Here is a 25,582-nt window from a genome sequence, read left to right on the forward strand (position 1 = left end):
ACACAATGTGGATCACTCTGGTATGGATGTTGCCGTTGCGTTACCTAGATTTAAACATCGCAAGACATCAAAAAAAAAAAACGAATGCAAAGGCCCCCACCTGTTTATTCCTTTCTTCCTAACTCCTAACAACCCTCAAAAGATATTTTTATTTTTTGCGGTTTTCTCTTGTTTTGAGACTTTCCTACTCGTTTTGTTTCAGTATAGAGAAGCACTTTCAGTGCATGAGTAAACAAAAAAAGCATCGAGTACTTAGGTAGCTGGTTATTCCTCCTATACCTCCTCAACAACTGCACCTGTTCCTTTTGCTTCCAATTATTTCCGCTACAATTGTTGTTGACCTTCATTTGAAAAAATACCCTAGAGGTACTTGACACTGTTTGAAGTTTTTCTAAGAAACAAGGACAAAATGATGACGATGAAGTGGATAGCACTTGAGAATACACGTTCGGAGAATTTTCACTCTTGTTGTGTTTCCTCCTGTTGGTCATTGTCTTTTTTTCGCTTCTATGCTGAACAATCCGCAGAGATTTGCTGGCGGAGTTCTAACAGTAATTAGCGCATATTTTGCCGAGCAGAATTTACTGCAAGGAAATTTCTCATCTTCACCAGCGATGTACGTGAAAAATTAGTACCCGGTCCTGATACCTCCAATAAGTATATTGTCATTTTAAGCACCGTAACCCACCTTTGAAGATATGACATACAATTACATATTTAAGGAAATATCGCTTTGAATGTTTAATCAGAAAGTTGGGTTCTGTTCGAAACAGATCCAGTGCTTGTTTATGTCACAATTTCCATATCTTTGTTTCAGCTTAGTGGGTCTGGGGCGGGTATGGCGCAGTCGGTTAGAGGTCCGTTGTAGCCACACGGTCAGGGGTACGAAACCGCCATAGTGCAAAGCAATCCTTTCATCATTCCGAGATCTACAAATTGGTACTAGATTGTCTGGGAGGATAAAAACACTGGCTTGATCATCGGCTGGCCCCCCAAGTCGTTGTATAGGCCAACATGCGTTCCAAAACCTCAACGATTACGAATTCCAGTAAGTCGCGTTGGCGCATCCCGAGTGGATGGATACGCCAATGACTTTATCATTTATCCTTTAGTGGGTCTGTTCAGGAAGAAACAGTAAAGAAAACAAAGAGTTTATCGGACCCTCACACTTGATCGTATCGTGACTGATTCTCTTCTTCAGTTCCCTGAAAAAAAAAGATTTTAAAAAAGTCGTGGTTTAATAGCAGTGATCTCTCGAAAAAAAAAACTGGGAAATGCTGCTGATGGTTTTTTTAACGATTCTTATCACGACGAATAGCCCTTCAAAAAAAAAGAAACAAACATAGTTTTCGCTCAAAACGGATACGTTCTTGAATCAACAACGTTACCTCAAACCCTAGCACAAAAAAAAACCGCATCTACCTCAAGGAATTTGAGACCAGATGAGATCAACAGCATTTTCAAGTCAGAATTGCTTGGAACTTTGTTTAATCCTCAATAATCTGAAGAGTAAGAGAATTCGAATGCAACTACAAAGCTGCAAATTTTCTCCTGCCATTGAGTGACAAAAATATCTTTTATTTTTAACTAGAAATTCTGCCATTGGTTATCCATATCTTGTAATCAATCCATGAGCAATTGATCATTAAACAAGTCAACGTAATACTCCATGTTATTACAAATATCTCTCAAATTAAGCTCATATCCCACTTAAATTCTATAATCCCGAAGAATGCCTTTGCATCCTCAAATTCTACGATGCAAACGAAAATATCGCAATTCCCGTGTTGAATTTCGTGCCGAAGATTACGGTACATTAGATTATCTTACGATAAACTTCTTTTCGATACGACCACATTCGTTCTCTAACGAAAGAATCAAGGTCATAAAATTATTTTCAGCATTTGGGTTGCAGTCCCATTTTATTATTAAGTCAGAATATTCTTTATCGCACTATGAGAGATATTCGACCAACAATGGAAGCTCGTCGACGTCGTAAAAAAATGGCGTCTTCCACGATGTTTTTTAACGACGATCATGAGAAATGAACAGAACAACGGTGGGTCCCATAGTCTACTACCCGAACTCTACGCTACAGGTTCTGCGAAAGGTCATCGTTGCCTCTAACGTAATATGGCGACAGCAATTGCGTTCAATGCCGCTGAGTTTTATACAGGACTACAACAGAATGCAAGAGTGATCCCATAGCGTACATGTCTACTGTAACCCCCTCAGCAAAACGACAATGCACTACACGGACAACATGAATTTTTCATCGTCGTCTTGTCGTTTATTTATGTCTGGTTACGTGCGATAGAAGATTCTCCTCCCCTTCCTCCTCAACCTCGATTCATTAATGTCTGAAGCTGTTGCGAAAACATGTGCTCCACTACACATAAAGCTTGTTAGAGCTGAAAGGACGAATGAAAGCTTGACTTACCACCGAATACCCCATCAGTGATCACCCGCCATATTTCGGAAGTTCCAGCCCAATCGTCAACTTAATGATAATTTTTACAATTCACATTAATTTCATCATTTCATCAATTCACTAATCATTTAAATTCAATTTTAAATTCAAGCTTTTGAAGTAGAGCAGAACATGTCTGCGTCTATGTAACATATCAATTTATGTAACTCTACGTTAAGAATCTACGATAAGAACTATGCGTCACTAGGTCTAGCAATCGGTGTTGACCGTAGTTTTAATTATGACCAAATCATAGGTTCGTAAGGGATGAACTTGTCCCTGACCGAACTTCGGTTAGAAGAAGATAACTCTTCTGTTGTTATGCAGAAATACCTAGCTATTTCTTTTTCAAAATATTTCGAGTTTCGAATTACATGCAGTTACACGAAAAGTTCCCTTTTCGAAAAAAAAAAGCTGAAAATTAGTTCAAAAATTTAATTTTTATTAAGATTAAGTGTTTTCGACGCATTCTATACTTGCCAAATTCTTTCTTCTTCTTCTGTTTCACATTCATATAACTCAAACCTATTTTTCTTTTCAAGGAAAATTAGATAGAATAAATGAATAAATGTTATATCATGAAATACTTACAGGGAAGTGTTCTTATTCTCACAACCGGTGGAACAACAACAGTGTCGAAGGGAATCTGTCCTACAAAGAGATCTTCAAAAAATCTTTCTTCAGTCTATTTTGTTAATTCATTTTCTGATTTTTTTCTTCCGAAACAACAAAGAAAAAAAAATAAAAACGAAAAGCAAAAGAGCACTTTACCAACGAGTTGCATATCACTTTTATTGGCAACTATATCAGTGAATTATTTCTTTGCAATACATTTTTTGTAGCTGTGAAGCTGAAGGTCAAGTTTAGGCATTAGAGCTTATGTTTGGTCGGTGGACCGCATCTATTACATTTTCTTTGTCCCTTACTCGTGAATACATGGTTTTTAGCTTGATTACACGTGCACTGTTCACTACACCGCCACGTAAAACTCTAACGGTCAAGAAATTCTCCAAAATTTCCGTAAATCATTAGACTTCGAGAAAAAGTACGAATAAGTTGATGACGCCTTTTTTGATGGCCAACTATTAATTATTTATGATGCAAGAGTTATCCAAAAAAGCCGCGTAACGTTTCCGTCAAATTCCACCTGCACGAGAAACAAACTAAAATCAGGACTGCTTCATTCGTTTTAAAGGCTACATAACATGAAATTGACGATTTAGAGATTTCTGTAGGAAAAGATAAGGTTAAAGGTGTAGATTTGGAATATAAGCGTGTACATGCTCAATTCTGTCTATCGCTCTGAAAAATGGCGTGGGAAACAGCTCGCCTGTTCGAATTTCACTACGAGGCGCCACCTGCGTACACGCGTACTCATGCCCGCGAACGAGCAGGCAATGATCAATGAGAGTCCAGCAGTGGATTGTTCAAACAAAACCAATCGATAGGCTGTTGAGGAAATCGGCGGATTATAAAGTAGTGTTATAACGGGTCTTGTAGGAAAATTCGTACGGGAAGGTATTTTAACGCGCCATATTCGTAATCCACACCCCATCCATAGTCAGTATTTTCGGCCTACAGAAATCGCAATATCGTCAGTTTCGTGGTGTGCTGCCTTTAAGGAAAATGAGTTGGGGAATTTGTTATCTGTTCAGTTCAAAATCAATGGAAACTTTTGAGACTAAATCACTTTTGGAAATTCGCTGCTTTTTTTGAATATCGAACATATCGATAAGCTTTTTTTTTCGTTTTTGTTGACACCAGTCTAATAATTTCTCGTTGTTATGCACACCCCACAGAATGGCAGGCATAAACAATGTGGGTGTGTGTATGCATGTACGGTAGCCATACCATGACACTTATATACCGTAATCTCCCAGCGGTACCATACACATTAGGACGATACCTTAATCCAGAAGTGGCCATCCCAAAACACTTATATCTCCACTTGTGTGTTGCAAACATCTCATTTTAGAACTCTTACATATTTTTTTAGAAAAAGAAATATGCTGTGGATTTGAATAGAAGCCAATTTGAATAAAAGTAGCCGGTACTTACCATCAATAATCCTATGCTGCCCGATTTGATGCATTTCTATAAAAAAAAGATTACAGGAATTGTTTATTATAGCAATTCTTAAGCCTACTGTAATAGGATTGTTGTGTTGATGTACAAATTGTTTCAAAATTTATAGAATATGTATGAATAGCTAAATTAATTCGGATTCATAAATGAATCATTAGTCCGTACACATACAATTTTGCAACTGTATGTTATATCTACATATATGTTTAAGTCACGTTTATATGCTACATTTATTTTGTAACTTATAATTTATGCTAGTTAGGTGTTTAATTTATGGTGTTAGAGTACTTTAAGGCCTTCACTGATTGAAGTAGAAGGAATCTGTATTGGACATTTCTAACATCTCTTCATTTTAGCACTGTTATAAGGAGCTTTTACGCCATATCTATGCACACGCTACTAAAAACGCAGAAAGCTACACAGAAAACTGTTTTTATCCCGTTTCTCCTTCAGAAACTCTCCTTAAGAGGTAAACAAAAGCGGTTTGATACGGCTCAAATTTGTACATACGTAATTCTTTGCGTCTTATTTGGCTGTAAATTTTTTCTCGTTGATCTACACACAAATTTCTTGCTACAATTGTATGTGATATGGTTCTGTATTCGACAAATACAACATCTACTTTAACAAGATTTTGTTCGACTTTCTGCAAAGCTAATTTGAAATAGAGTTGTTCGAGGCTCAATATCACGGATCTGACATCTCCGACATCTGAATACTGCACATAAATTACCTGGATCAAGCGGACGAGCAGTAGCGGTGAAGAGGAGCGAAACACCGACAGTCAGAATTAACAACATTGTTATTGTTTCTGGAACCGCACCTATTCAAGGGTTGAACGAAATTGAATGATAGTTGCCCATATTGTTATGTAGGCGTATTTATAGGTCCTCTCTCACGTTCTCGCAATCATATTTTCGTTCAAACTTAGAATAAACAATATATTGCACAATTACATATCGCATTTATAGAATGAAATAAACGTTGTTTTATTCCAAGCATAATATCAGAAACACAAAGCTCGTTGTTATTCGAAACGTTTTTTTTTTCTTCGCGCAATAAGCAACAGCCCGAATGCTGAATTTCCTTCCGTAATATGTAGATATTAGGGAAACTGAAGAAAAGGCTTCTGAAACTGAACAAAATGATAAAGCCTACAAGTGAACATGCACAACGACATTAAAAGCGTTAATTGCACTAATTAAAATATGTCAGAGCGATTTCGTAAAATTTCCTGCTAAAAGCGATAAGCTAAGTAGCAGCTTGGATTGAACGATAATCTCATTGGAACAACGTTGAGGATAAAAGGATAAAGTGCCTGGCGTTATCCTTTAATGAAAATTAATTTGTAAATAAATGCATTGTGCAGGAAAAAACACATGTCCAAAATATCATCCTAGCACTGAACATGTTTACACAACAAGCGCCCATGTGTTGTTTCCCAACGAAATGCAATTGTGTCGAATTTGCACCGTCAAATAATATTCGGCAGCATTGTTGGAAAAAGAAGTCGTTGATGATTGCACTTCCATCGTATTTTTCCTCGCATGGAAAATTATGTTGCACACGAGCACTATTGTGCTGCGGTTACACCGAAGATTATGTAGAACGGGGTAAAGGGTGTTATGACACGTTAAAGAGAAGCGTCCTCGATGTCGGCTTGCGCTGAACTCTCTCAGTACGCGAAAAACAACACAGGACTTTTTTCCACCCCCCCCCCCTCTCCATTTCATGGTTTTCAATACTTTTTTTCCGTAGCCGCACATAATTAAGGTTATGATAGTCTTAACAGAGGCCTAATTCCATTGCACATCGGTACTCTTCGTATTCGAACCACAGTACCAACGCATTAAAAGCCGACTGTATTTCTTTTGGAGCAAGCTCACCCGCGATCTACAAGTGACTATAGTGGTAGGTCAAAAACGCTCTATCTACAGCCTTCCCGCGCTACCCTCGAATGTCCGCACATGCCAGTTCTAGTCATAAATATCAACACCTGCTTTTTAGATTGCTAATAATAATATTTTTGCCAATATTGTGTGCGACGTTTCTTCTTTACTCTTACTTTACTCAAGAGCTAACTCAGTTCACGTCAAGCATCAAACACCTTGTTCACTACGTAGGAGTTAGTTTATTTCAAATACTGGTTTACTCAAAGCACCAAATCTTATCTACATTAGGATTCCCTCCTTCACCTTGTACAATTTTTAATTTCTTCAATTAAACCGTTGATACGTTAAGGACATGCTGTTCTTCTATTTTCCAACTCTAGCAATTGTAATTCTTAATAATGCCCCACTACGGGCTACTTTTCCTTATTTTCCACGTTCCATCAATCCCAGAAACGTAACGTTTTGCAAAAACCAGACTCTGAAGTGGTTCTCTTTTAGAGGAACATCTTTAGCTGGACTTTTCGGGTGATCGCTACTGATTGTGGAACGACTTCATCTACGACGTCCGATTCCTTGCAACTTTTTTTATAGTAGAAATTAAGAAGGCTAAGGGTAGCGTATCACAAAACTATTGATGATGCGTCTCTGTGAGCAAGTACGTAGTGCGGATTACAGGTATGAGCGAACTCAAGCGTGCCTTCGGATTTTCTCGTTTTAAAGGCAGCACCACACGAATCTGGAGTGGTGCGGATTTCCGGTGAAGTATTCGTATACGGGATCGTGGATTATTGAGAGAAGGGTGATTCTGTCCATTTCTTCATAATTGCCGTAAAAAACGGCGCGAGAAAGCGCACTATTTTCCACAAGGAGTTCGATTGGAGCGCGCCAGCCCTGTGCACGCGCGCGTCCTCCGGGCCGCATTTTTACGGCAATTAGGAAGAAATGGATGGAATCACCCCCCTTTCCATAATCTACTATCCCGTATACGAAAACTCCAATAGAAATCTGTAAGACCTCAGATTCGTGGGGTGATGCCTTTAAGAGGAGTGAGGGAACAAGAGAAAGGGTCAAGCGTGTGATGGGAATTTCCTAACGGGGAATCCTAAAGGGAAGGGGTTGCAAGGGAAGGAGCTCGTAAGGGAGTGTACGGTGACCAATAGTGAATGAAGGATAATACGATAATCAGGACAAAGCATCACGTAGTATGAGATAATCACATACATTAAAATACTTAGCGATAAATAATGTCAAAAAATTACAAAAACTAAAGAATCTAACTACGCTTTCTTTCTCTTTTTCTTGTTATAAATAAAGGCGAAAGATTACAGAATTTTCCTTTTAAACGCGTCAGTTCTACATTTGGTGAATATTCAACTATCAGCTTTAAGCACTCGTTCAATACCGATAGAATATAGATACAATTTGAAAGCATCACTCGAAGTATGGGTGTTTCTCCAGACTTCCCCCAACAGTCATCACAGAATGATGTTTTAACACAAATGAGGTAAGCAACATCATCTTACTGATGAAGATAAGTTACACATCAGATCATGCAAACTGTTGGAACCTTGCCTTTTTTTGGGAACATGCCTTCTTCAAAAAGTAGAAAGTGATAGTGTAGTAGTTATTATATAGCGTGATCATGACATAATGAAAAAAGAGAAAGAAAGCGTTGTTAGAAAAATACAAATCTCATTTTACAGAAAGTGCCACTACTGTAAATTTTCATTGATCAGTGAAGGGGAGTGAAGCGAACACCATAAAAAGTCTGAAGTTCGATTTAAGCCGGACGTTAAGACTGTTGTACTCATAAATGCTCTAACGACAACAACAACAGTAGTAGTTTATCGTGCTGTTTTAAGAACGATGAGGAAAGATAAAAAAACACTGATTTGCTTGCCGGGACCAGCGATGCTACCACCATGACCCCAACAACTGCCCTCGAGTGACTAACAGTTTTTCAGCCCCTTGCTTAAATTGACAAAGCCACTGTTCGTAAATTGAGAACAGAAGAAAGAAAGAAGTCGCTTGTCACTTCGTTGACTACAACTCCTTTGTTGCAATTATTGACATACAAACTCAGTGTTCAGTCGTGCTGACAATGCTAGTCGTGGAGAGATTCATCCCTCCACCGGTGAAGCGTTTGTTTCACACGAAAGAAAACCAAGAACACTTATATAATACAAATATGATGAACGGACTCAATCTTCTGCTGGAACTTCGGTTATGGTTGCAGGATGGACGGTAGTTCATCCACTGGTTTGACACTCAAGAGAACACTAACAACTCTTCCGCCGTACAAGTATCTACAGAGTCACTGTAAAAATTCTTCATTTCGCCTTCTTTTGCTTATCTCCGATGATGCAACGGGGCATAGAAATTAGTAATAGTAGTAGTTAGTTAGTTACTAGGGTTGCGCGCTATATCAGAACACTGTTCCGTTACCAGAACATGATCAAACGCATAGAGTGAAGTCTTCAAAACGTGTGTCTTTATGTTTCCTGAGAAGGAAAAAATTGGGGAATGCGTGAAGAAAGAAGGGAATTGTGTGAAAACTTTCTTTCGACTTTGTTTTGAAATCCTGTGCACTTTATGCTTCATCCACTGGTTTGACACTCAAGAGAACACTAACAACTCTTCCGCCGTACAAGTATCTACAGAGTCACTGTAAAAATTCTTCAGTCATAAAAATTCTTCATTTCACCTCCTTTTGCTTATCTCCGATGATGCAACGGGGCATAGAAATTAGTAATAGTAGTAGTCAGTTAGTTACTAGGGTTGCGCGCTATACTACAATGCTTGATATTCTTCCGAATCGTAGTTATTATTTGGGGAAAAACTGTCTACATCCCAATGCTGTGGTAAACTAATCTCATTCCAAATAGTTTATTTGTACTGTAGATGCATGAAAGGAATTTTAACAATGCTTCTTCCAGTCGGTTCATGCGCTGCAGAGCCCTGCAGAACAGGTCGGCAATCCGACATTTGCGCAACGGTTGCATGGAGGCCCTACTTTGTACATTTGAGTACCAGAAGCACCTCCTCTGAAAGATAATATATTCCAAATTCAAATCTTATCGTTGTCTTAACTTCTACAAACCCTGGAGTAAAGTGGCAAACCACGTTCAGATTCCCAGTCGTAGGACATCTATACCACGAGCAGCCAACACTTGTATGAGTGTCCCAAACAATCTTAATTTACAGAGAAAACCTTCTCAAACTCAAACTATCCTTCGTTTCCTTTTTCTGCACAAAAGACTCTCGATTTACTTTTGAAAAGTTTGGTATTCCAAGATTTGAAGTGTAAATATTTTGCGGAGCCGGAGAAGGCGGAGGCAGCCTTCCACTCTTTCCTTCATTCCACCAAGCATCAACAGCCTGAACAGAAAGATAAAAGAATGAAAGCATATGTCTATATGTGACTAAAATTGCTCACCGCATTCGCAATTACTTTCGGACGACCAGTAGCGCCTGTATACTGGTATTTGATTTCACCAATACCAGGTGTCGACGAGCCAGCGTTTTGGCACCAGCTTACAGCAGCTGTGCTGGCAGTTCCTTCTGCAGCACAATTATAACTCTAGAACATGAGGAATAATGCTCACTCACAAACTGTACAAAAATCTCGTTGTTTAACCCACAAGTCTTATCATTTTTGATGCACGACGAGCGTATACGTTTGAGTTCGTAACGAATAGACCTTGAGCAACTTGTGATCTATTGGATTTCTTTTTAATTTATAGCATAGAATATAAGAACTGCAGCAATTCAACATACCTTATCTCATTGAATCGATCTAAGAACACACGTCTTGCACCAGGAGGTAAATTTTGACCAGGGCACGTTATTTGCGTACCTAGAAAATAAGATCAGAGTAAGATTATGAATTCACATTTGAAGTCTATTGATAGAAAAAACACGAGATGATGGTTGTGTGAAGGAAAAATGCGAATTCGCAAAGAACTCCCTAATTTGTCCAGTCAAGTTTGTTGCTGAAGTTTCATTACAAACGATTTGATCTGAGTTCACGACTAGTCACGGACTAGGTTTTCCCATGAGATCTCCAGATGACTCTTAGAGTTTACTTGAGTGAAGGAAGAACATCGAAATAGAGCACATACTACTTCGTGTCAAAACGACATGAACCACGAGTGCAGCTGCGGTGCATTCGCGTACGCGCTCGAAACGGCGCGATGGGGGAAGCAGTTGGAACCGACGTGAGACCGTCGCAAACTGCAGCAATGCGTGGTGCTAGCAAAGGTTTCACCACGCTCCTGGCCGCTACGCTGCCCCGAGAGAAGCCTCGAGAGAAGCTGCGTACGCAATTGTGTACATGCTTCATGTCGTTTTGACCCTACCATAATTTACTTCCATGGAAGAAGATGTAAAGCCAAGACGACTGCACTTATCGTTCGCTTACGTTTCCCTATATTATCGGAGAGAACGTCTTCTACTATTATCAACAATGTTTCCATTACTTTTATCAGAAAGTCAAAAAGCAGCGGAGCAAATATGGTGATCGTAGTGGTGAGACTGTGGTGGCTGGTTGCGTGCAGTTTCGAAGTAGCGCAACTTCCGCAATTTACCATACCCCAAATGAACAGAAGTGGCTCTTCTTGTTTACTTGCAAATGCATTGTCGGCGCCCGCATTCTAATTCACATAGCAGGAAGTATCGTTGAGGAGACGGGAAAATACAAATAGAGGGTTCTTTTTTTGGGTGGGGGAAAGGGGAAGAAAAGGTGGTGTCTCCCCATGATGCCTGAAAAGTTCAGGTCGGTCCATTCATAACACAAAACGGGATCAGAAAGTTAAGCCGCCTCAAAATGAACATTGGACATGAACCTGATTCAGGATTAACATATTCCACGTTAGTAGCTCGAGAAATTTCGAGGCATCTAAACAGCATGAAATTCGTGTAACTGCAGCAGCAATACTGTCATTCCCAACTCATATCGGTAAATATTCTTCAAAAAAATGCACCCTGATTTTGAAAAATTGTGATGGGTGCGTCTGCAACGGGACCTCTTTCAATTACCGCATATTTTAAAGCCACCATTATAAATATCGTATACAGCTCGGTAGCTATTTAACCATACACAACAGTTCTCTAACACTAAAGGACTAACAATTTTGTTGAAGAAAAAAGGTTTCATAATGCCAACTTAATGGAATTTAATATTGGCTTTGAACGTTGAGGTGCTTGTGGTACCACCAGTAATCGGTGACTGAGACTACAAATATTCTATTCTTCCGGTTAACTGGATAAAATGGTTACATTCGGAGCAAAAAAAAAACTCACCAGCTGTGGCGGTAATTCCGAGGAATGCTGATAGTATCTAAAAATCCCATTTCCATTTACTATCTGCGAAAACAACAAAGGAACTCACCACAACATAGAGGTTCATTGTTTTTGCTAGAATGCGAGAATTTTTCTGAAATTTCTTCTATTTTTTTTTTACAAAATCCAGTGACTGTGCTCTACGCCTGATGAAAACGAAGTCAGTTCAAAAGGAACAGACAGAGGAGAAAATCATCAAATTAGAGAAAAGAAGAAAAACTTGAATTTAAGAGTACAGGAGAAATTTACATAGCAATTTTGCTACAATGCATTCAAGGTCAAGGTGAACATTCAAGGTGATAGGTTGTTTCATGCTAAGAGTAACTGATGTCTTATCCATGCTAATCATTCTAGAGGAACCTTACTGAGAGCTTGTTTGAACGTATATTTAAAAACAAACCGTTAAGGTTGTAACATTTTCCATGACCAGAAAACCAGCTCGTGATTAAAGGCAGCATACCACGAATATGAGTTGGTATAGATTTTTTATGGAAAGCCTCTATTTGGAGAAGTAGAATGCGGAAAACCATGTGGTTTCGCTCATCTCTCCGTAATCGTCGTAAGAAACGGCAGGAGAATCTCTTAAGTTCCTACGAATTGCATTAGAACGCGCTTCTATGTACACCTTCCGCTCCCCTCAGAGGTCTGTTCTTTAGTTTAACTTATTAAGGCTTGCTCTTCGGCGACTAATAGGTTAAACTTGCCTGCACTTGCTCTGCGCAATCCTTCTGCTTGCAAACTGCTGCCGTTGCGGCTTGCGCAGAAGGATTGCGTAGTGCAAGCTGTCGCAAGAAACGGTGGCTTCTGGGCCATCTTTACAGCGACTAAACAGAGGTGGGCGGAACCGCCTCGTTTTCCGCTATCTGCGACCCGACATAGAAGCTTTCAATGGGACATCCACACCACGCCAGATTCGTGGTATGCTCCCTTTAACACAACTACAGCCATTCTCGAGCGGTGCAATAAAGACACCCAGAACTAATTATCTACAATAATTGTTTTCTTTAGTAGAGCCGTACACGAGGTTGTTATAGTCCTTTATTCGCGGCTAACGTTTCGGCAATATCGCCTTCTTCAGAGCCTGAAAGGGGTGAAATCGAACGTGACTAATCCGATCAAACGCCATATCCGCCCAACAAAGAAAGTCCTACGTTAACCGTTGGGTCTCATAGCTACCCGTGGAAGAAAACATCGTACCTTAGCAATTATCTACACTTGTTTTCATTGCGTAGCCCAACAAGTACTAAACCAAATCCACCCTCCGAAGAAGCATTGGTTTCTAGGTCACTGGAATCAACTGACAGCTGTAAGTGAAAAAGAAAAAATGCCCAATGGTCCACGCCAGAAACGAGCTGACTAACGGACGAGAGGACCATTAGAGGGGAAAAGGAAGATGCGGTTATTCACCGAATCAAACACTGGCTCTAACGTTGTTCTAGATGATCTTTTATACCAACACAAAGTAAATGCCACTGGTGCCGCTGCGTTTAACATTTTGATGCAAATGAACATTTTAACAATGAATATATTTTTTTTTTCAATATGGGACAGAACATTTGCCGCGGCATGACATTGAATGAGAGCGTAGGCTAGAAGGTTTTCACATACGTCACTAAAATGTACTACGTAGGTGAACTCCGAAATTTCTTGCTCACTTTTATGCATGCGCTGAAAGGATATGGTGTCTAGTATCTCTTCATAGCCAAGTGTCGTTCAAATAAGTCGGTTTGTGCTTCATAAAATTTCTTCCAAGTGGTGATCGAAAAAATGCATTTATAGCATGTGATGTTATAAGACATTCAGGATTCACGGTTCAGGAAAAACTCTGATTAATATGGGCTCAATTACGTGATGGATCCTTTGAAACACCTTTGAACAGTCTAATCCACCGCAGGTGGCGAGTTTCCCCAAACCACCCATGTGCAACACTCTGTAAGCAATGTGTAGGCCATCAACCTGAAACCTACACAAATATGTACCACCGTCGGCTGAAAACGACCTGAGCAATTGCCAAGCGACCGCACTCGCTGCGGCGCGGTGTGACTAGCGATCAAGATCGATGAGGGACCATCATCTTAGCACGATGATTGATTGATCCAACCCGATCACCATTAAATCAATTTGACCTGGATATGCTTAATCGAGGAAACCGATTTTTGGAGAACCGAAAAACGAGGAAGACCGACCGAAATTTTATGTTTTTTTCCAGTTTTTTTTGTTGTAACCTCAAACATGACTCTGTTCTTTTTCTTCATGCTATTTTTTTCATAATATGCCTTTGTTTTTACAAGGTGCTACAAATTTTTGACATTTTTTTGTGCGTAATGAACTACCTGCCAGGGGCAGGTGTAGAGCACTTGGTAAGAAATTCGGCTGTCTTCACTTCGATCTTAACTTCGAATCCGCCCTAGTGCTCATCAAGCCTCTGATCCCTGCGGGGTCGATAAAATGGTATCAGACTTGTTTGAGAGGATAAAACACTGACTTCCGGTGTCATTGTAGTTCCCAAACCTCAAACCACCTCTGGATTGAAGTGAACGTGGGGGAGCACCCCAAGTGGATTAACGGGAGACACTTTACCCTTTATCTTTTATCCTTCATCCTTTATCGTAATGCCCCGCCTGACCAACCTTAGTAAATGACGTTTCATGATATCTCAAAAGCTACAGTATTCACAATAATTCCAGAATTATTAGTACCATCGTTCGTTTTATGTTCTTGTCCTCGTTCTTCGACTGTCCTTGAATCTAGGCATGCTTTAATATGTAGCTTTGATTAATTTGTTTGTTTTGTTTCGGAATCCAGAATTATTAATTTGTTAAGGTTATAACGCACTTCATTATTTTCAAGATTGACAAAATTATTCGTTATCACGAAGTCCGTTGTGCAAGATTCGAATAGGTTAATGCAGTTTTGCATGGCTGTCATTTCCTTCCAAAAGGACAAATCTGCACCATGTGCAGTGTACTTCGGTCGCCACGTAGCAATCGACAGAACACCCACACAAAGTGTGGGTGTTCTGTCGATTGTACGTGAAAACGTGCACTGTTTTATTATCAAATTGTTTCGTTCCAGATTGGATTTCCCAATTTGCGTATCGCAAATTTGGCATATTCTGGAAAAGAGGATGGTGCTGATGTATTGATCTAGAGTGAAGCTCAACCTACCAAAAAAATCGTTATGATAGAGTTGAATTACATTCAGATCACTTATTTTCTATCGCCCATTACTTATATTTGTAGCTCGACAGTGCTAACTGATTGGTCGGACGTATTTCCTTGAACATTTGTAACATAAAAGGAAAGAGTGAGCGAGAGCAATCGGAGATGGATCTGGAAAGCGAACATCCCTTCGAGCTTTCTCTTCCTCTCCCATTTTTCACAATCAGCAATGTACTTTAGTCGCCATGTAGCTATCGACAGAACACCCACACAAGTGTAAAAACGCGCATTGTTGAATTACTGTGGGGATGGACTGCATGATACCAGATTGCACTTTTCAATCTCCGTTCTGCAAATTCTGCAAATCCTCCCGAAGCCTCGTTAATGCGTATGTATAAATGTGGAGTGGAAATCCATCTACAGAATGGATCTTTTGGATAGAAGTTAAATCAGAGTAAGACCATACGCAGTTGCTATAGTTGGCTTGAACGCGCGTTCTGACACGATACTTCTCAACTTTTTCTCAATTTGTTTTTTTACTTTCAAGTGGATAGTGGCGTCATTTATTTTACACGTGTTGGTGGTAAATGTTACCCAGAATATCGGATAGAAAGCTAGATCTTTGAAAGCTTACTTAACTCCGGCAATTTCAAAAATTACTTAAGAAACTACTTTTAAGCAATAGAAGTGGCACGGTAATATGAAACAGTACTTGAAATAACAGAATATACCTAGTCGTGTTCAGTATTCTTCTTTTTGATTCTTTTCTATTCTTCTTTCATCGTATTGAGGACATTTACAAAGAACAATGGGTGCTATTTCTTCAATCAATAAAACTATTTCTTTCTTGAAATTTCACCTGCTGATTTTTAACTTTGGATCGAGCACGAACTTATGCAATCACCCAACATACACTGTTATGAGTTGTATGTTGACTTTCCTCGCGGGTGAAGTGATTTGTTTTCTTTTCTCCTCACAGAGTGCGACAGTCACTGCTGATCTGTTTTCTTGTTTTATATATATTTTTTAATCTTAACAGCAATTCAATTTGACTATGAAGTCTTGGGTAGTCATTTTCCATTACTATTGCCGTTTTTCGCTTCTAAGGGACCTGTAGGAATTTATTTTGTAGGGATCGAATTTATCTTCCGCCCAATGTGCATAAAGCATCCTTCCGCAATCGTAGTAAAATCAAAACAGAAGAGATGGTCTCAGAAGAGAAGGAGCTGCTAAACCAGGAGATTTTGAATAGCTAATCGCTTCACAATAATATAGGAAGGTAACTAAATATAGAAAAAAACATAAATGACATACTGTCACACGGAGGAATGTACGAGAAACCGATTCCCATTAGGCTAGGATCTTAGAGGCGTTCCAGAAGCAAAACAGTCGCCGAAACTAAAGGGAAATGATATTGCTAGAGCTGCGTAAACCTTCCTAGGCAGCACTAAACAGAAAAATAAGAATGTTCGAAAAACATGGAGAAGAGAATTCCGAGAAGCTTTTCGCGCTAGATTGGCCAGCTAACATTTTTACCGACGTTGCAATACCGTGAATACGATACAAGATATTTCATACCGACGGCACACGGACAGGGCACGGTTTAGGAAAAACTGATTAATATGGGCTCAATTACGTGATGGATCCTTTGAAACACCTTTGAACAGTCTAATCCACCGCAGGTGGCGAGTTTCCCCAAGCCACCCATGTGCAACACTCTGTATGCAATGTGTAGGCCATCAACTTGAAACCTATACAAATATGTACCGCAGTCGGCTGAAAACGACCTGAGCAATTGCCAAGCGACCGCACTCGCTGCGGCGCGGTGTGACTAGCGATCAAGATCGATGAGGGACCATCACTTATCTTGGAACGACAACTGATTGATTCAACTCTGTTATGAAACGACTGAATCAGAAAAAACCGTTTTTATGCGTTTCCTAATTTTTTTCTGTTATGATCTCACATATGACAGTAACATGTCACAAAGGCTATTGTTCTGTTCCTTTTCTTCATCTCACTTTTTCAATGTATCCGGTGCTTTTCACTGCGCGCCACATATTTTCGACAATGCTTTAACCGTAATGAACGCCCCGCCAGGAGAATCTAAGTGGGTGACGTTTTATGATATCTTGAAAGCTACAGTTTTGACAATAATACCAAAACTGTACATTCTTCAGCATTACATCGGTCTTCATGATTTTTAAGACTGGTAAAATAGCTTGTAAATATGAAGAAGTTTTTTGGAACTACACGCATGTCGCAGTAATAGAAAAGAGTCTCCAGATTCCGTAGGAAACCCTGGTAGCGCCTGGAAAGACGGGGTTGCAGGAATCATCTGAGCCACCGAAACGGAAAACGATTAGGATGACGATACGTACAAAATGCACGTATGCTTGCATCGAAAGCAGGCATCCAAGATCTGATGATCCAAGCCAGAAAAAAATTTACGACGTCATTGGACCGACCGGGACGAGACGACGCCACTCCACCTTCTCAACGCTGTGGTGTGAAATTTGAGAAGAACTGTTTTTAGGAACACGCGAAAGTAGAGCTGGTGGAGCTGGCGTCCTCGTCAACATGAGTATGGCAAAGAACATCGACTCTTTCAACAAATTGCAACCCGAATCGAACATCTGCGGATGAGAAGTTGTGGTTCAACGCCGGCTTTGACTGTCTTGGCCGCTTACGCTCCAACATTAAGCTACGAAGAAGAAAAAGGCGAAGCTCTCTTTATGGACCTGGAGAAACTCTACCGAGGAAATCATGCCTTCACAATTGGCGATTTCAACGTCAAAATTGGCCTAGAAGAATGCCTGAGCAACTTCGCATCGGGACCCACGGCCTACAATGGAATGAACAAGGGGAGAGGCTCTCCGAGTTCATCATGACGACTAAGACTATTCATGGGAACTCGCAATTCAAGAAGCCATCCTCCCTACGTTGGACGTGGTAGTCATCCGGTGGAGGGTACTGTAATGAAAAATACCACATCATCGTCAGTAAAGGGTTCTGCCTGACGGACGTCACTGTTGTGTCAAAGTTCTATACGGGGTCGAACCATCGCCTCCTCCGAGAGTTTACAAGAGTGATCCTCAATACGATTGAAAAAATCTCGGATGAAGGCCCGCTATGAGAGCAAGCGGGGTTCCGGGAGCGGTCATGAAGCCTTGGAAAACCAAGGTGTCCCTACTCAGTATATAAAGGTACTTTAAGAGTTGTCCAGTAACTTTACGATAAGAATTTACCCTACCAGAGGTACACAAGAATGCCATCGTGAAGAGAGGTGTCCGACAGGGTGATACAATCTCAGAGAAACCCTCAAGAACGCAATGCGAAAGCTGGAATGGGACGACATGGAAATGAAGGTTAATGGTCTGCCGCTAGGCCATTTGCGCTTTGCTGATGACATCGTTCTGATAACACCTAGTATCAGTCAAGCGGAACGAATGCTGAACGAATTCGTCGAAAGATGTGGATGAGTCGTATTTTGCAGATGCGGTCTTCGGCCGTGTCTGCAAAATACGATGCATCCACATCTGTTGAGCTCAACGGAACGAACATATCAGAATGCACCAGCTATGTTTTTCTGGGTCGGGAAATGAACATGATGAACAACCGACCTCCAAGCTGGGCAGGAGGAGCGTATAAAAGCATCGAGGAGGAAGTGAAGAAGACCAAGAACATCCCGACCGAAGAAAACGCGGAGAGCGTCATTGAACGCGCAATTGAGAAAATGATGCTAAGAGTATTCCGCTTCACGCAAGTGAGGGACGGGATTCGAAGTTCTCTCCTACGTCAGCGATCGAAGATTAGAGACGCCGCCGCGTTTGCCAAAGAAAGTAAACTAAAGTCCAAATGGTTGACGTGATGCGATTGAACGACAACCGTTGGACCAGAACCATGAGCGACTGGATTCCCCGCGATATTAAGCACACTACAGGAAAACTGCCGATCCGATGGTCAGATTTCTTCACGCAGTCCTTCAAGGAAACTTATGACGTTCTTCGTCTCCCACGCGAAAGGAGGAACCACTGGGCGACTCTGGCACGCGATCGGGACAAATGGAAGAATTGCTGGCGCCCGCTCGACCAATTCGAGGATCAGCGAGAGTCAAAATCGAGGTGAAAAAGAAGTCGTGCAAGATTTGATCGTTTAACACAGTTCTGCATAATTGTTACTTTTTCAAAAAGAAGAAATCTGCAGCATGTGCCGCGTACTTTGATCGCCACGTAGCGATCGAGAGAACACCAACACAAGTGTAAAACTATCATTGTTCCATTACTGTGGATGGATGGACTGTTTGATACCGAATTGCATTTTTCAATCTCTCTTCTGCAAAGATTGCAAATCGTCCAGAAGAGGATTAACCTCGTTAGTGCTTAGGTATGGTGAATAATATATGTTTAATTTCTCGATTATCAATATCTTTCAGTTAGATGAGTAAGTCATCACCGACAACATTATACAGGAACTGAGCACTGTGAACGGTACACAACTATTGGAATTAAAATGTTTGGGTCGACAGAAATTCGCGCTAAATTGAAAAAGAAGAATACTGAATACGACTAGGTATATTCTGTTATTTCAAATACTGTTTCATATTACCGTGCCACTCCTATTGCTTAAAAGTAGTTTCTTAAGTAATTTTTGAAATTGCCGGAGTTAAGCTTTCAAAGATCTAGCTTTCTATCCGATATTCTGGGTAACATTTACCACCAACACGTGTAAAATAAATGACGCCACTATCCACTTGGAGGTAAAAAAACAAATTGAGAAAAAGTTGAGAAGTATCGTGTCAGAACGCGCGTTCAAGCCAACTATAGCAACTGCGTATGGTCTTACTCTGATTTAACTTCTATCCAAAAGATCCATTCTGTAGATGGATTTCCACTCCACATTTATACATACGCATTAACGAGGCTTCGGGAGGATTTGCAGAATTTGCAGAACGGAGATTGAAAAGTGCAATCTGGTATCATGCAGTCCATCCCCACAGTAATTCAACAATGCACGTTTTCACACTTTGTGTGGGTGTTCTGCTACGTGGCGACCGAAGTACACTGCACATGGTGCAGGTTTATCTTTTTAGAAGGAAATGACAGCCATGTAGAACTGCGTTAAACTGTTCGAATCTTGCACAACGGACTTCGTGATAACGAATAATTTTGTCAGTCTTGAAAATAATGAAGTGCGTTACAACCTTAACAAATTAATAATTCTGGATTTCGAAACAAAACAAATCAATCAAAGCTACATATTAAATGATGCCTAGATTCAAGGACAGTCGGAGAACGAGGACAAGAACATAAAACGAACGATGGTACTAATAATTCTGGAGTTATTGTGAAGACTGTAGCTTTTGAGATATCATGAAACGTCATTTACTAAGGTTGGTCAGGCGGGGCATTACGATAAAGGATGAAGGATAAAAGATAAAGGGTAAAGTGTCTCCCGTTAATCCACTTGGGGTGCTCCCCCACGTTCACTTCAATCCAGAGGTGGTTTGAGGTTTGGGAACTACAATGACACCGGAAGTCAGTGTTTTATCCTCTCAAACAAGTCTGATACCATTTTATCGACCCCGCAGGGATCAGAGGCTTGATGAGCACTAGGGCGGATTCGAAGTTAAGATCGAAGTGAAGACAGCCGAATTTCTTACCAAGTGCTCTACACCTGCCCCTGGCAGGTAGTTCATTACGCACAAAAAAATGTCAAAAATTTGTAGCACCTTGTAAAAACAAAGGCATATTATGAAAAAAAAATAGCATGAAAAAAAAGAACAGAGTCGTGTTTGAGGTTACAACAAAAAAAAACTGGAAAAAAACATAAAATTTCGGTCGGTCTTCCTCGTTTTTCGGTTCTCCAAAAATCGGTTTCCTCGATTAAGCATATCCAGGTCAAATTGATTTAATGGTGATCGGGTTGGATCAATCAATCATCGTGCTAAGATGATGGTCCCTCATCGATCTTGATCGCTAGTCACACCGCGCCGCAGCGAGTGCGGTCGCTTGGCAATTGCTCAGGTCGTTTTCAGCCGACGGTGGTACATATTTGTGTAGGTTTCAGGTTGATGGCCTACACATTGCTTACAGAGTGTTGCACATGGGTGGTTTGGGGAAACTCGCCACCTGCGGTGGATTAGACTGTTCAAAGGTGTTTCAAAGGATCCATCACGTAATTGAGCCCATATTAATCAGAGTTTTTCCTGAACCGTGAATCCTGAATGTCTTATAACATCACATGCTATAAATGCATTTTTTCGATCACCACTTGGAAGAAATTTTATGAAGCACAAACCGACTTATTTGAACGACACTTGGCTATGAAGAGATACTAGACACCATATCCTTTCAGCGCATGCATAAAAGTGAGCAAGAAATTTCGGAGTTCACCTACGTAGTACATTTTAGTGACGTATGTGAAAACCTTCTAGCCTACGCTCTCATTCAATGTCATGCCGCGGCAAATGTTCTGTCCCATATTGAAAAAAAAATATATTCATTGTTAAAATGTTCATTTGCATCAAAATGTTAAACGCAGCGGCACCAGTGGCATTTACTTTGTGTTGGTATAAAAGATCATCTAGAACAACGTTAGAGCCAGTGTTTGATTCGGTGAATAACCGCATCTTCCTTTTCCCCTCTAATGGTCCTCTCGTCCGTTAGTCAGCTCGTTTCTGGCGTGGACCATTGGGCATTTTTTCTTTTTCACTTACAGCTGTCAGTTGATTCTGGTGACCTGCTTCTTCGGAGGGTGGATTTGGTTTAGTACTTGTTGGGCTACGCAATGAAAACAAGTGTAGATCATCTTACGACCAACGGTTAATAGGACTTTCTTTGTTGGGCGGATATGGCGTTTGATATAGTCAGTTGTTTCTTTCAGGCTCGAGAAGGCGATATTGCCAAACGTGCCAAAAAGGACTATAACAACCTCGTGTACGGCTCACAAAAAAACAATTATGTAGATATTAGTTCTGGGTGTCTTTATTGCACCGCTCGAGAATGGCTGTAGTTGTGTTAAAGGGAGCATACCACGAATCTGGCGTGGTGTGGATGTCCCATTGAAAGCTTCTATGTCGGGTCGCAGATAGCGGAAAACGAGGCGGTTCCGCCCACCTCTGTTTAGTCGCTGTAAAGATGGCCCAGAAGCCACCGTTTCTTGCGACAGCTTGCACTACGCAATCCTTCTGCGCAAGCCGCAACGGCAGCAGTTTGCAAGCAGAAGGATTGCGCAGAGCAAGTGCAGGCAAGTTTAACCTATTAATCGCCGAAGAGCAAGCCTTAATAAGTTAAACTAAAGAACAGACCTCTGAGGGGAGCGGAAGGTGTACATAGAAGCGCGTTCTAATGCAATTCGTAGGAACTTAAGAGATTCTCCTGCCGTTTCTTACGACGATTACGGAGAGATGAGCGAAACCACATGGTTTTCCGCATTCTACTTCTCCAAATAGAGGCTTTCCATAAAAAATCTATACCAACTCATATTCGTGGTATGCTGCCTTTAATCACGAGCTGGTTTTCTGGTCATGGAAAATGTTACAACCTTAACGGTTTGTTTTTAAATATACGTTCAAACAAGCTCTCAGTAAGGTTCCTCTAGAATGATTAGCATGGATAAGACATCAGTTACTCTTAGCATGAAACAACCTATCACCTTGAATGTTCACCTTGACCTTGAATGCATTGTAGCAAAATTGCTATGTAAATTTCTCCTGTACTCTTAAATTCAAGTTTTTCTTCTTTTCTCTAATTTGATGATTTTCTCCTCTGTCTGTTCCTTTTGAACTGACTTCGTTTTCATCAGGCGTAGAGCACAGTCACTGGATTTTGTAAAAAAAAAAATAGAAGAAATTTCAGAAAAATTCTCGCATTCTAGCAAAAACAATGAACCTCTATGTTGTGGTGAGTTCCTTTGTTGTTTTCGCAGATAGTAAATGGAAATGGGATTTTTAGATACTATCAGCATTCCTCGGAATTACCGCCACAGCTGGTGAGTTTTTTTTTGCTCCGAATGTAACCATTTTATCCAGTTAACTGGAAGAATAGAATATTTGTAGTCTCAGTCACCGATTACTGGTGGTACCACAAGCACCTCAACGTTCAAAGCCAATATTAAATTCCATTAAGTTGGCATTATGAAACCTTTTTTCTTCAACAAAATTGTTAGTCCTTTAGTGTTAGAGAACTGTTGTGTATGGTTAAATAGCTACCGAGCTGTATACGATATTTATAATGGTGGCTTTAAAATATGCGGTAATTGAAAGAGGTCCCGTTGCAGACGCACCCATCACAATTTTTTAAAATCGGGGTGCATTTTTTTGAAGAATATTTACCGATATGAGTTGGGAATGACAGTATTGCTGCTGCAGTTACACGAATTTCATGCTGTTTAGATGCCTCGAAATTTCTCGAGCTACTAACGTGGAATATGTTAATCCTGAATCAGATTCATATCCAATGTTCATTTTGAGGCGGCTTAACTTTCTGATCCCGTTTTGTGTTATGAATGGACCGACCTGAACTTTTCAGGCATCATGGGGAGACACCACCTTTTCTTCCCCTTCCCCCTCCTCCCCCCCTCACCCAGAAAAAGAACCCTCTATTTGTATTTTCCCGTCTCCTCAACGATGCTTCCTGCTATGTGAATTAGAATGCGGGCGCGGACGATGCATTTGCAAGTAAACAAGAAGAGCCACTTCTGTTCATTTGGGGTATGGTAAATTGCGGAAGTTGCGCTACTTCGCAACTGCACGCAACCAGCCACCACAGTCTCACCACTACGATCACCATATTTGCTCCGCTGCTTTTTGACTTTCTGATAAAAGTAATGGAAACATTGTTGATAATAGGAGAAGACGTTCTCTCCGATAATATAGGGAAACGTAAGCGAACGATAAGTGCAGTCGTCTTGGCTTTACATCTTCTTCCATGGAAGTAAATTATGGTAGGGTCAAAACGACATGAAGCATGTACACAATTGCGCACGCAGCTTCTCTCGAGGCTTCTCTCGGGGCAGCGTGGTGAAACCTTTGCTAGCACCACGCATTGCTGCAGTTTGCGACGGTCTCACGTCGGTTCCAACTGCTTCCCTCATCGCGCCGTATCGAGTGCGTACGCGAGTGCACCGCAGCTGCACTCGTGGTTCATGTCGTTCTGACACGAAATAGTATGTGCTCTATTTCGATGTTCTTCCTTCACTCAAGTAAACTCTAAGAGTCATCTGGAGATCTCATGGGAAAACCTAGTCCGTGACTAGTCGTGAACTCAGATCAAATCGTTTGTAATGAAACTTCAGCAACAAACTTGACTGGACAAATTAGGGAGTTGTTTGTGAATTCGCATTTTTCCTTCACACAACCATCATCTCGTGTTTTTTCTATCAATAGACTTCAAATGTGAATTCATAATCTTACTCCGATCTTATTTTCTAGGTACGCAAATAACGTGCCATGAACCTCTAAATTTACCTCCTGGTGCAAGACGTGTGTTCTTAGATCGATTCAATGAGATAAGGTATGTTGAATTGCTGCAGTTGTTATATTCTATGCTATAAATTAAAAAGAAATCCAATAGATCACAAGTTGCTCAAGGTCTATTCGTTACGAACTCAAACGTATACGCTCGTCGTGCATCAAAAATGATAAGACTTGTGGGTTAAACAACGAGATTTTTGTACAGTTTGTGAGTGAGCATTACTCCTCATGTTCTAGAGTTATAGTTGTGCTGCAGAAGGAACTGCCAGCACAGCTGTTGTAAGCTGGTGCCAAAACGCTGGCTCGTCGACACCTGGTATTGGTGAAATCAAATACCAGTATAGAGGCGCTACTGGTCGTCCGAGAGTAATTGCGAATGCGGTGAGCAATTTTAGTCACATATAGACATATGCTTTCATTCTTTTATCTTTCTGTTCAGGTTGTTAATGCTTGGTTGAATGAAGGAAAGAGTGGAAGGCTGCCTCCGCCTTCTCCGGCTCCGCAAAATATTTACACTTCAAATCTTGGAATACCAAACTTTTCAAAAGTAAATCGAGAGTCTTTTGTGCAGAAAAAGGAAACGAAGGATAGTTTGAGTTTGAGAAGGTTTTCTCTGTAAATTAAGATTGTTTGGGACACTCATACAAGTGTTGGCTGCTCGTGGAATAGATGTCCTGCGACTAACACTCTGAACGTGGTTTGCCACTTTACTCCAGGGTTTGTAGAAGTTAAGACAACGATAAGATTTGAATTTGGAATATATTATCTTTCAGAGGAGGTGCTCATGGTACTCAAATGTACAAAGTAGGGCCTCCATGCAACCGTTGCGCAAATGTCGGATTGCCGACCTGTTCTGCAGGGCTCTGCAGCGCATGAACCGACTGGAAGAAGCATTGTTAAAATTCCTTTCATGCATCTACAGTACAAATAAACTATTTGGAATGAGATTAGTTTACCACAGCATTGGGATGTAGACAGTTTTTCCCCAAATAATAACTACGATTCGGAAGAATATCAGGCATTGAAGCATAAAGTGCACAGGATTTCAAAACAAAGTCGAAAGGAAGTTTTCACGCAATTCCCTTCTTTCTTCACGCACTCCCCAATTTTTTCCTTCTCAGGAAACATAAAGACACACGTTTTGAAGACTTCACTCTAT

At 40.6% G+C, this 25,582-nt stretch overlaps 5 protein-coding genes across 5 annotated transcripts; 3 read left to right on the forward strand and 2 right to left on the reverse strand.

Annotated features, from left to right (window-relative positions):
* Window positions 1-1,197: 1,197 nt before the first annotated feature.
* RB195_015796 (uncharacterized protein) lies at window positions 1,198-5,355 on the reverse strand (the record flags this gene model as incomplete). Its single annotated transcript, XM_064206677.1, has 5 exons — window positions 1,198-1,205; window positions 2,441-2,500; window positions 3,062-3,121; window positions 4,529-4,564; window positions 5,289-5,355. The coding sequence occupies 5 exons, from the start codon at window positions 5,353-5,355 to the stop codon at window positions 1,198-1,200; spliced, it is 231 nt and encodes a 76-aa protein (XP_064062558.1).
* A 4,033-nt stretch (window positions 5,356-9,388) lies between these two features.
* On the reverse strand, window positions 9,389-11,854 carry RB195_015797 (uncharacterized protein; the record flags this gene model as incomplete). Its single annotated transcript, XM_064206678.1, has 8 exons — window positions 9,389-9,491; window positions 9,548-9,639; window positions 9,718-9,825; window positions 9,884-10,027; window positions 10,089-10,164; window positions 10,225-10,303; window positions 11,749-11,785; window positions 11,837-11,854. 8 exons carry the CDS (start codon window positions 11,852-11,854, stop codon window positions 9,389-9,391), a joined length of 657 nt encoding a protein of 218 aa, XP_064062559.1.
* Window positions 11,855-17,590: 5,736 nt separating this feature from the next.
* On the forward strand, window positions 17,591-17,839 carry RB195_015798 (uncharacterized protein; the record flags this gene model as incomplete). The annotated part of the gene is made up of 1 exon (XM_064206679.1): window positions 17,591-17,839. The coding sequence occupies one exon, from the start codon at window positions 17,591-17,593 to the stop codon at window positions 17,837-17,839; it is 249 nt and encodes an 82-aa protein (XP_064062560.1).
* Window positions 17,840-18,444: 605 nt separating this feature from the next.
* On the forward strand, window positions 18,445-18,819 carry RB195_015799 (uncharacterized protein; the record flags this gene model as incomplete). Its single annotated transcript, XM_064206680.1, has 1 exon — window positions 18,445-18,819. One exon carries the CDS (start codon window positions 18,445-18,447, stop codon window positions 18,817-18,819), a length of 375 nt encoding a protein of 124 aa, XP_064062561.1.
* A 4,015-nt stretch (window positions 18,820-22,834) lies between these two features.
* RB195_015800 (uncharacterized protein) lies at window positions 22,835-25,299 on the forward strand (the record flags this gene model as incomplete). Its single annotated transcript, XM_064206681.1, has 8 exons — window positions 22,835-22,852; window positions 22,904-22,940; window positions 24,382-24,463; window positions 24,524-24,599; window positions 24,661-24,804; window positions 24,863-24,970; window positions 25,049-25,140; window positions 25,197-25,299. 8 exons carry the CDS (start codon window positions 22,835-22,837, stop codon window positions 25,297-25,299), a joined length of 660 nt encoding a protein of 219 aa, XP_064062562.1.
* Between the last annotated feature and the right edge of the window lie 283 nt (window positions 25,300-25,582).

This window comes from Necator americanus, chromosome V (assembly GCF_031761385.1).
Source record: "Necator americanus strain Aroian chromosome V, whole genome shotgun sequence".
Classification (NCBI taxonomy): domain Eukaryota; kingdom Metazoa; phylum Nematoda; class Chromadorea; order Rhabditida; family Ancylostomatidae; genus Necator; species Necator americanus.